The sequence below is a fragment of the Aricia agestis genome, chromosome 9 (assembly GCF_905147365.1).
Source record: "Aricia agestis chromosome 9, ilAriAges1.1, whole genome shotgun sequence".
Classification (NCBI taxonomy): domain Eukaryota; kingdom Metazoa; phylum Arthropoda; class Insecta; order Lepidoptera; family Lycaenidae; genus Aricia; species Aricia agestis.
Genome location: NC_056414.1, coordinates 4,161,318 through 4,173,664, shown reverse-complemented (window position 1 = coordinate 4,173,664; position 12,347 = coordinate 4,161,318). Strand labels below are relative to the sequence as shown.

At 36.1% G+C, this 12,347-nt stretch overlaps 1 protein-coding gene across 5 annotated transcripts in view; it reads left to right on the top strand.

Annotated features, from left to right (window-relative positions):
* LOC121730318 overlaps positions 1–12,347 on the top strand; it is a 93,907-nt gene that overhangs the window by 70,525 nt on the left and 11,035 nt on the right. For all 5 annotated transcript variants that reach the window (XM_042119310.1, XM_042119314.1, XM_042119309.1 and 2 more), the window contains exons 2-4: positions 9,989–10,193; positions 10,378–10,588; positions 10,872–11,155. In XM_042119310.1, the coding sequence (XP_041975244.1) occupies positions 9,989–10,193; positions 10,378–10,588; positions 10,872–11,155 (700 nt within the window). The remainder of the gene's footprint in view (positions 1–9,988; positions 10,194–10,377; positions 10,589–10,871; positions 11,156–12,347) is intronic.

The following is a 12,347-nucleotide window of genomic DNA, read 5'->3' as shown; positions in this document are numbered from 1 at the left end:
TCAAAAAGATTGACATAAATACAATCTACTTTTAATAATATCTAATCTGTTATTGTTTGTAATTTCACAAATTCTGCCTGTCTGTTTTTATTTTTTTTTATGAATTAAGGGGGCAAACGAGCAAACGGGTCACCTGATGGAAAGCAACTTCCGTCGCCCATGGACACTCGCAGCATCAGAAGAGCTGCATGTGTGTTGCCGGCCTTTTAAGAGGGAATAGGGTAATAGGAGAGGGAAGGGAAGGGGATAGGGGAGGGAAGGAAAGGGAATTGGGCCTCCGGTAAACTCACTCACTCGGCGAAACACAGCGCAAGCGCTGATTCACGCCGGTTTTCTGTGAGAACGTGGTATTTATCCGGTCGAGCCGACCCATTCGTGCCGAAGCATGGCTCTCCCACGTATAACTGTCTGTCTTTTATTCACACGAATACACTTCGAGTCCCAGAAGAAGACTAAGTAAGACTATTGATTTATTTTAATCAAGTTACTTATATATTCTAATAAATTCAAATATTAAGTTAAGGTTATTAGTAGCAACAGATGCTCCGATTTGGTCGGTGCCGACCAAATCGGAGCGTCTGTTCCTACTATATGGCATGAATGGCCATATTAACAATTCATTAACCCACGATTATAATTTAACATTTAGCTGTGATTGCAAAACTAAATGTACGTAGATATTGCGAGAAAGATTAATGATGCTTATAAGGTAATTCTTTGTTTTGGATTGGAAGTGTTAGTTTCATATATAAATAGCTGTTTGAAAAATTATTACGTAGGTGTAGTCCAGACGTTCCCAAACTTATTTAGTCTACCGCCCACTTTAATTTTTTTCAAAAAATTTCAATTTAAAATGCACCCAGATGAAATAAATCATCCCCCAAGCCTCTATGCAATGCCCCCGTTTTTTTCTGGGTCCTCCCCTTTAGACCTTCAGCGCCCACAAGGGGGCGCTGTCGCCCAATTTGGGAAAGGCTGGTGTACCGACTCTAAAGTATTTTATTTATGATTTGAATAAAAAAAAAACTTCACAAATCTATTGTACTACTAAGACAGAATCATTTTACTGCGGAAAAACAACCACTAAAATTTCACGCAGTATAAGTTACATACTATATTTAATCTTTAAAAATTTCACGTAGGTACCATCGAGGAAATAATTTCCTAGGCAGTTGACAGACCAACGTTAATTGGTCGGATCATGTCAATTTAATGTTAATTGTGATCTGTCAGCTGGGTTTGACGTAACGCGACCAAACTAAGTAGGTCCGCCACCTGCCTAGGAATTAACTTCTCTGATATTACCTATTTCCATTTTGACGAGGAACCCCAAAATTCGGTAACCAAACATTTACTGTTCAAAATGTGCTATAAAATTGATTTATTGTACATTTTCAATGATCATGGAAACATTACCGAGACAACAATTTCCTTGTTACTATTTACGTGTACTAAATGCCAAGGTTTTCTAGTTGCGGTGATCTATATACCAATTACCAATATGTATTAGCCATTTACCTAATTGTTCAATGGAAAATACCAAGTAAGGCTGATCAGGGTAAGTTCGGACACAGGGTAAGTCAGGATAATTCCATCTATCACTAAATTAACTAGTGTTTTTTGCCTGGCACTACGGGCATATACGCCATACTGCACTGCAACCACAAACTGTAGTATCGTACCGTAACTGTAGTTTAATTTAGCGTCAACTAGAATTATCCAGACTTACCCTGTATCCGAACTTACCCTGATTAACTATACTATATAATTAACTGAAATATCTAACAGAGAGTCTAAAGTCCCAAAAATATTATGCCATTTGATATATAGTGTTCACTTGTTTCGTAGCTTGCACCATAGCTCCATTGATGCTTTAGTTAGTACTTAATAAAGTATTCAAAATAATGATTATGATGTTTCGTGCCTCTTTTTGTGGTGTGGATCATTTGATAGTGCTACCAACTTATAGATATGGTTTAGGTTAGAAAATGGAACTTAAGAGGATACAACAGGGGCTAGAGAAATGAAAAAAAAGTACGTGTAATATCTATAGCTGTCTCCCTTACCTTAAGCCTATACCGCAGAACGCGATAGAGACAACTGCAGAAAATCCAGAAAATCAACGATTCGTTGTCCCCTGATTCCTTCTCCAAAACTTAACCGATTTAAGTACTTTTTTCATTAAAGATTAAAAAAAGGCTTGAGCTGGGTTCCTATGTTTTGCTTTTTTTGTATAATCTAGCCAAATCTGTTTTCTGGACGTTTGAACACAGTGGAAAATCTGGCCATTTTTTTGGGTTTTTGAACGTTCATATCTTATTTAATAATTAAATTATGAAAAAAAAGAAAACATAGGGACATTGTATTAGTGGCCGTAGATATTCAGGAAAAAAATTATAACTCTACTAGCATTATCCAGGGAGGAAACAGGGGACAACGTTTGTATGGAAAAAAGGGCGGTGTGGAATCCTCTTAAAGGTTTTAGAAAGTAACAATTCAATAGAACATTGAAAAGTAGTTTAACAAGTTAAAAAGTAATTTAATATTGTTAAAGACATTAGTGACATAATGTTAACTAACGTCATGCTTTAAATGTTAATGTGTGACTTTACTCACGGATGTTATTACACACATTACATGAAATACAAACCAGTCAAGTGCGAGTCCGATACGCATGAATTTTTTTTTATTCCGTTGAGCAAGCTGTTAGTTTGTACACGGAAGAAGGATAAAAACATAGAAGTAATAATACAAATTTCATAAAACTTTAAGATGAAAACCCATAGAAGCGAAAGAAAAAGATAAATGAAGATAAAACAGCCAATTATGATAAAACACTTTCATACGATTAAAAATCCTATTATTGGAATTTCTAGTGTTTTCAAAAAAAACTCAGGTGCCCATAATAGGATGACTGCCCACGATTTTGCCCTATTAAAATTAATCACCTGATTGCTTAATATTATGAATGCTTATGGTCTTGTTCCATTGTACTGGCCTGTGTCCAAGGCTGGCGAATGGGCAGGAGATAGCTAAATGCCAGCGCGCTAGCACGACTTAGCATATTTCATATGGTATTTTAGGCCCTAGGGTAGAGATTGGGTAAATGATTTAGGTAATGCATGGTATTAAAATGTTGCCACGTATTTAGAAATTGCTTAAAGCCAGCTAGGTATTTAAAAGAGTAGGACAAACGCTCCGGTACTACGGCTTGTCGTTGGTACGCCTACTATTATTATCCCACTGTTGTTGTTATTTTGTTGTTATTTTGTTTTTAAAGGGTTTTTATATGAAAGTGGTAAAAAGTAATTCCAACATTGTATAGACGACTTTCTCAACAGTACATTGTATTTTTTTCATACCGTTAAGACGTCAATACAATCCATAAACAGGTGATATTCTAAACCTTTTACAGCAAAAATCACAAAACTGTCGCGGGTTTGAGTTGGATTATTTAAAGATACTTAAAAAAAATAAAAAATCTAGCTGCAACATTAGATTATAATTGAAATGATCTTACATGTTGTGTATTAAAACTTATAGAAATACTGTATTTTCACTGTTAAATCACGTCTGTAATATGAGCGAAATCGGCAAAATTTCGTATACGGACTCTTAATACTTTTATACTATACATATATTTAAGATTTTTATTATATCATACACATATTTAATACACATCCAGACCCGGGAACATTGAAAACTTTTTGTTCCGTCGGCGGGATTCGAACCCGCGACCCCCGGCTTGAGCTCGCTCACCACTGAGCCACAGAGGTCGTCATTGCTGATTTATTTCTAGTGGAATATCGAAATGAAATAAGTTTGTTCATTCTGTATCATTTATATTCGTCCTGTATATCTGACTCATACACTATTAATTTCCACAATCCCCAGGTAAATACAAGTGTAAGAAACAATACATTTCTGTTGCAATCCGTATTCAAATTGCCACCCACTCGAATACCTTCCCAGGCTAAGCTAAATACCTGCTTTATCTAGTACTAAGACCCAGGCATATTTACAGGGTATTTATTGATAATATTGAGATCGTTGATAATAAAATGCAGCGATTTAGCTTTAATGATTACCCAACTAATACTAGAGTGTGCTATGAATATTTTTATTAATTTTATTTCTTCTTTTTAAGGTTGTCATAAAATTATACGTACTTTTAAAGAATAGTAAATTAAAGAATATATTTTATCTTATCTGAAATATTGTATGAGTTCGTTGATTAAGGTTGCATGAAAATTGTATTAACATTCAAATCTATAATATATGTATGTAGAGTTTTTTTTTGGTTTTTTTGTTTTTGTTACAACCTGTATACGAAAATGTCTGTGATGTAGAGTGAAATAAATAATTGTATAATACTTATCAACATTTCACCTGAATGAAAAAAGACAGGTAATGTTTTTCAGTTACAATTTTTAACGGCTTGTCGCATAATATTTTGAGTTTGAGTGATTAATTTCGTCAATCGTGAGTGTGACAATCAGTTGAGTTTTAGTTATTAAACAAAAACTTAAAGGCAACATAAAACTGAAAGTTTTAGGATATTTTAAGTTTTATATTAAGTTTTATTTATTTATTTATTTAAGGTCGCTTTAACATCAGGGTCATTAGCGACCACAACAAAGAATACATTACAGAAGACTTAAATACATTTGTATACATTTATCATTTTCAAAAATTGTAGAGTTTTAATACAAGTTAAAAGTTTTTTATATTAAGTTTTAATTAAGGTTAGTATTTAAGTTTTTTCACTCGTCTTGCGGTTTGGACTGTAGTTACATGCTATACATGCATGCATAGCAGGATACATGCTAGCAAAGGTCGATAATGATGAATAACAGACAAAGATTAGAATTTTCGTTCTTTGTTACGATTTTATGTAGTATTTTACGTCTGGGAGTCGCCTTGTGTTGAAGGTAAGTTCCCACAAAGTTCTTTCTCGTTGCAATCTCGACATCATAAGAGCAGTTAATTAAGATAAGAATAATATCATGTTTTAGGGTTCCTTAAAATACACAAAATAAAATAATTACATGAGATCCGGTAGTATGTGAACATAAGATGATGTAAAATGCATGTTACACGCTAAAATATGCATAAGGAAAGCTTATAATTATTCATCTTACTGTGATTATGTAACGACCGATCACCGGAACGACCGATCATATGACTGGCGAGAGATGACAAGCAGGACCTACTTTTTACATCTTACTTGTCAGACAATCAGGTGATCAGCCTGCATTGTTCTAACCAAACTTGGATATTTCCAACGCGGGATCGAACCCACGACATCCAAGTCAAGAGCCACGCTCTAAACCACTTGACCACGGAGGCGTCATTATATTAGCAACTCCTAACTGTACGAAAACACGGCTTTATTTTCAAGTTTAATGAACAATGGGTAACGGTTAAAACCTCCAATCTTGTGCTTAACAGATTTTACCATATGTAATTTAGCAAAAAAGGACCTAAAAGCGTAATTCCTAATGAGATGCCTAAAAAGGCTTTGTTTTATAGCCTATCTCCTATCGCGTAGGCGATTTATGTTAATACAGGACATGTAACCTCCTACATGTACCAGGACAACACGAGTGACTAAACATAGAAACGCAATTAGGATTTAATTCAAGGGCCGTGTCAATGAACTTGTTTATTTGTATGATTCAGGATCTACCCACCTCTTATGTCTTGCTCGAACCCAGGTAGTTTATTTGTCGATGTAGGTTTACCCCGATATAGGTTTTAACCTAGCCATAAAGATAAAAGTAAAATTTATGCTAACATTGAAGAGGTCACGTTTATTTGTTTACATCTAAAATTTTTTGAACCTAATGGACCGATTCTAATAAAATGTGCAGATTTTATGGGAAGGATCTACTGTATATTTGTATCGCAATCAAGTGGGGTTATTTGCTCGTACAAAGTACTAAGTGGCGGTTGTCTAGTTACTAATAATTTATAAAGAAAGATGTAGAACATTAGGTTTGGTATATTGTGATGTGATTATTCTTAACATTATTATTATTCACATTTTACAATAACTTTAAAAAATCCTACTAATTTCTATTAAAAGAATACTGACACTAAACTAAATTGGAAACCTAAATACACAAGTACACATTTGTGCAACGCGAACTACCGTAGAACAATACATGGTTATTACAGGTTGCCTCACAAGGCCGAGCATTAGAATTAAGTCGAATCATGAAGATGTATGCTCTATATAGAGTATGGTGAAACGCAAGTATGGTAGAGGTATCGGTTTTGTTGCTGACGATTAATTTAACAAGATTAATGCACGGTTCCTGGGGAGTTTTGATCGAAGTTTATATATTCAACTAGATGACGCCCGCAACTCCGTTGCGGCAAAACTCGTTTATCGCGTGGGAACCGTACATTTTCCCGAGACAAAAAGTATCCTATGTCCTTCCCCGGGACTCAAAGTATTTCCATGCTAAATTTCAGCAAAATCGGTTCAGTGGATTGGGCGTGAAGAGGTAACAGACAGACAGACTCACTTTCGCATTTATAATATTAGTATGGAAATATGGATAACGTTGTTAATTGGCTTATTTTGACGCTAACCAATAAAAAGCGCTAGTGACAATATAAACCTATAAACACCTCAGAAACTGTACCGCTCATCGTCCCGCAAAAAGTAGCCACCAACCTTCTTTGTGGCAACTGCATGGCAACCGGCAACCGGCAACTCTATGTCTGTGCAAAATTACGTCTAAATCTGCTTAGCTCTTACGCCAGGGATATTGCTTATCGTTAGCAAAAAGATTTTAAACAAAGTGTCTTCTTCATAACTACGATGCAAGAAAGAGACAAATGCTAACGCTCAACTTAACCCAGACTAGCGCAAGTGTATTTCGTCACAGTATCGCAAGCTTTTCCCACCGCACCGGCTGTGGTGTGCCGTGTGGAGGGCACGGTTTGCGACATGAAGATTGATAGGCTGATGGATGTTTCGTCGCTTCCCAGGTATAATGGTGTTAGTGGTACTTTTGGAAAGTACATTAGTATCCTTTGCCATGAGACGTTTTATAGCCAGAAATGCGTTCAAATCGCTTTACAACGCTGATAGGGTCAATCCAGACCGCAACGCGACGCGTAGACGTATTTCTAAATTTGTATGGATTTGACAGATTTGAAGGACGTCTTACGCAATTGAAATCTGTCAAATTCATACAAATTTATGTCGCACCGCGCCTCATCTCGCCTCATCGTGTTGCGGTCTGAATTGACCCTATGGCTCGATTTATATGCGTCCGCCCGAACGCGCGATTTGGCGGCAACACCGCGAGATAATAAGCAAACGCGCCGCTATTAAATAAATCGTCATAATATACATTTGCTTGTATTCTGTTTTGTCTGCTATCTCTGTGCGTTTTGGCTGCTACTAGCAGCCAAAACGCACGTTCGCGCAGACTCATATAAATCCGACCTTAGGTGACGCCGCGTTAAAGTAAAAAATCGTTTTGGATATGTTGTAGATCGCTTGTTTTCTAGAGGCCGGCCATAGATATATTTCATATAAGCTATGGGCAAATTATAGTGTATGCTTGAACTAATCTTTGTACAAATTTTGGAAGCTTAAATCACTCTCCTCTGTTGGCAAAATTAGAATCCCTGTTTTTATAGAGGTCTTTTTGATTAATTATTCAGTGTTATAAAAGTTGACCAATCGTGTTATGCTATGGGTAAGTAAAGATAAAGACATGATGAATACTGACAATTAAGTAAAAGTGAAGTTAAGTAAAGTTGCTAAACTTTGTTGCTGCTAATTGCTAGTTATATAGATATTCGACTTTTTAACATCTTTTTACTACTGACTGTTTAATGTAATTGACATGATATTAATTTGTAAGAAGACATTTCACAAATAGGTACTTCCGAAACTCCATAAAATCATTACAGTACTTATTCAAAAAATCTAATCACTGCTAAATAAGTCTGCAATGAAATAACTAAAAAATTATAAGTGCAATCCACTTAAAATTTTCGAGATATTATGTTCAGATATTTGTACTATTCAGGTCTTATTAGGTATTTGTGTTTTCCATTTTGGTATTGGTTATAAATTCTTATGGTCACGAGCCAAATAGGCTGGGTTGTGAAATTTCAGCGGAATTATTGATTTTCTATTTTAGACATTCGATGTATAAACATTAGATTCAGTTTAGAATGGTTCTAGTTTAGGTCCAATGTACGAACACTAGGCATTGTTTATAGTTCTTTGTTATTGTGGAATTATGTTGCAACATGCGAAAATAACTAGCATAGAATAAGTCCGAATACAATACTGAACTTTTTATACATTGATCACGTTTCGTTATCTCATAAAATTCGGTACTAAACAGTTATTGCTTTTTTAGGCCTCTTGGATTACAAAAGTGAATTTTCTGTCCGTATTTTCGCCTTCATTACATTAAAGTATATATTTATATTATAAACTAGACTAGATGACCCGATGAAATTCGAATCACTTTCTTTTTAAAATAAAACTTCTTTGGACTTCCACGAATATTTCAAGACTAACATAAGCCAAATTGGTTCAGCCGTTCTCAGGTTTTTGCGAGACTAACAAAATTTTTTTATACAGATGAGAATTTTTTTTCTCTTGAATTTAGATGAAAAAACACGCAATAAACGATTTACAGCGCAACTTCTTGCGGGAAACATCTGCACCCGTAGCATGGCTACAGTAGAAATACGAAAGTATAGATAAACAGCGGAGATAAACTGAAGGTGCCGGTCCGATCTTTACCGCGGCTAGCCGCGATCGACAAAAATTCAATTAAAATGCCACTTTATGACATAGACTAGTCTACGTCATAAAGAAGGATTTTATTAAAAATTTTTGGACTATAGTCTATGTCATAAAGTGGCAATATATTTGATTTTTTGTCGATCGCGGCTAGCCGCGGTAAAAATCGGAACGGCACCTTCAGTTTATCTCCGCTGTTTGTCTTTACTTTCGTATTGCTACTGTAGCTATGCTACGGATGCTAGTAATATAATAAAGTTACGTCCAACAATTTTCCGTGAACTAATGAAATTAGAGTAGCGACTAGTGCTCCGTGCGAACTGCGAACACTCCGCCCTAATCGCGACATTGCCGCGAGGTCGTGATCCAAATACGTGACAGACGAAATGATGAAGCGATATAGACATGATGGAAGATAAGAGAAGAGAATCTAGGCAGGGTAGGAGAAGAAAATGGAGGAAAATTTATCACAATCAGGGTGTAATAGATTCTAGTTTGTCTTAGATAGTAAGTTATAAGTTATAACATAATATAGATGAAATATAATTGAAAATGGCTAAACTTGAATTGTTAAAGTTGGTTTAAAATTTGGTTTAAATCTAGTATGATCTATGTTCTGAATGTCTAACTTTGGTTTTCCGAGTAAGGTGTGACTGCCGCTTACATGATAATATGTATTTGGGCTTTGTTTTTTAGGGTTCTTTTAGGCTAAAATCCAATTAAAGCAAAAAAGAATCACTTAAAACTCATGTTCTGCATAAATAAGAGATACTGTTATCACCGAGGTCACTTTGCAATTGTTCTAAGTATCATATATACCTCGCGCTCTGAATTGTTGATTTCATTACAATCTCCGCCAAAAGGCTAGTCAAGGCTGCACTCATTATTTTTTAGTGTAATCTAGATATGTACTTTATGGTCGTACAAAACCATTCTCTACAACTTGATACCTATTTGGAGTTACCCATTAAATGTGGCGTTATATATACTAGTTTTGTTATATTTAATGTCTAAAAATCAATACAATATAATATCTCCATTCAATTTTATTGTTTCTGAGGATAATAAATTTGAAGTTTAAGTAGGTATAGATGCATTTTAGTCCAATAGGTATTTCGTTAAAATCGGTATCAACAATCTCATTAAAAAAAATATTTTGCATTTCAAGTTCTAAATTCTAATTATTTGAATTTTTTCCAGAATGCTTCGGGGCACATGAACGGTCCAGGCAGCGCTCCGGTCCCATCCGAAGCGTGCCAGTCGCGGCCGACGTCAAGAGACAAGTGAACTTCGACTGCCCCGAGGAGTTCGGCTACTACCCGCATCCTACCGACTGCACCCTTTACTATGTGTGCGTGTTTGGTGGCGCTCTACTCGAATCATGCACGGGTGGCCTAATGTACAGGTATGTGATTAGCAGGATCTTCTTTACCAACATCCACGCCTCTTTGGCAAAATAAGTTGTTAAATTTCAATTAGCATGAAAGAATCATAAACAAGTATGAATACATGTTTTGAGAAATCTACTTGTTCACGACTGGCCGCTCCTATATGATTAAGACTTACGATCAAATAATTTCTATCTTCAGTCACGAGCTCCAAACATGTGATTGGCCGCGCAACGTGGGCTGCGATGCCACCGGTCCAGCGGCAGCAGACGACCTCGAGCGGCTCAACGAGAGGGAACCCCCGCCCCCGCCGCCGCCACCCCGCCGCAACCCGCCCCCGCAGCGGGTGCAACCGAACCCCGTCATCACCTCTCGAGGTCAACCCAAATTCAACAGACAGGAGTACGAAAAAGTGAGTAACAAGGATTGTCTGTGGTTTTGTGGTTTTGTCCTACACAGTAAATGAGGTTTTTATTCAGCTATGATTCAAATTATTTGACATTTATAAAGCAATTTTATATATTCGTACTATCATAAAATTGAGTTATCGGGGCGTTAAATTTATACTACCTTCGTTAACTATGTTAATTAAGGTATTGCAATGGAAATTCGTTAGCATAATAATTGATATCATTATGTATTGAGTTTACAAACATAGGCCTCATTGTATTTAGGTGTATAATTTTATATTTCAGCAACAGCAGTTGTATGCTGAAGTCGAAGAAGATCTCCCACCAGTCGACGAAATTGAAAACGACAGACAACAACGTGTGTATAGAGGACAACCGTCTACTATTGGTCAAGTTCAAAAGGATAGAGATGGTTACGGATCGCAAGCCATATCATCCGGGCGAACTTTGAACTCGAATTTAATTCAATCATCTCTAAATCAGAACACTAAGCTGGGATCTTTCTCTTTTGGTACGCAAATCGAAGAAAAATCTCCGCCGGTCATCACACAAGCTCCTCAGTCGTATAAGTAAGCAAATTCATTATTATTTTGTATTGTATTACTTACATTGTATTTATATTACTTATTATAACTATTTCAGAGATGACAGTTCTGTGACTGACGCAATTGACCAACATGAAAATGATGAGACTTATACGAATGACCTCGATGACTATAGTGAAAATAAAATATCAAAACGACAAAAAAGAGACGTAACCAACGCTGAGAGTAATGTGACTTCTGTGTATAACTCAACAGATTTTCCAGATAAAATTTCCAAAAGAGTTGACAATGACGAAGTTATGGAATATGTCGAAAAAGGGGATTCTGATGATTATTCAGAGGACATAGATGACAGTGATAGAGAAAAACGACAAGTTAGATTTTATTTAAAAAATGCATACAAGGGTCCGGGAAAAAACTGGGCGCAGCTTAAACCGGTAAAGATTACCGATGTGCAACAGCATAACTACAATCCAAATATACAGAGCTTTAGAAATCAGCCTCTGTATAGTGCTTCATACAATAGACCAAATACCCAACAAATATTTTCTGGAAATTACGTTTCAACGACAAGTCCTCTGTATTCACACCAGTCAGAAAACAGCTATTCAGAAAGACCTTTCAAACCAAGTTTTCCAGATTTGTCCAAACAAAACTCACACCAAATCAATATTCCTACTCAAATCATCACAAAAAGCCCGCCAATATCATCTCTTAATAATCACTATAATCCATTTGCGGTATCCAATGGACAGTTTTACAATCATAATAATCAGGGTCAATACTCTCAACCAATCCAGTCTTCCAAGCGACCTAGTGGTATTTCATACCCGGATTCCGCTCAAGTATCAAGTTTTGTTGTAACTGACAACCCACTCCAAATTATACCATTAAGAAATCCGACACAATTTCCTTTAAACAAAATCAAGCCGACACCCAGCAACTCCGATCCTAAGAAAGTACATGCACAACAAAATATTAGAATTAATCCTAACCAAAGACCTTCAGATGATGATGATGATGAAGAATACGATGATGAAGAACAAAGTGAGGAAGAAGAAGACGATAATGACGATGAAAATGAAAGCGAAGAAAATAGTAGCAAAAGACCGTACAACTTTAGGCCCGATTACCAAGACCTTCCCTTTGAATATACGCACCCGAAAAACAAATTCGCAAATATAGAAAATCCATTTGCACAACCTAACTTTGACTT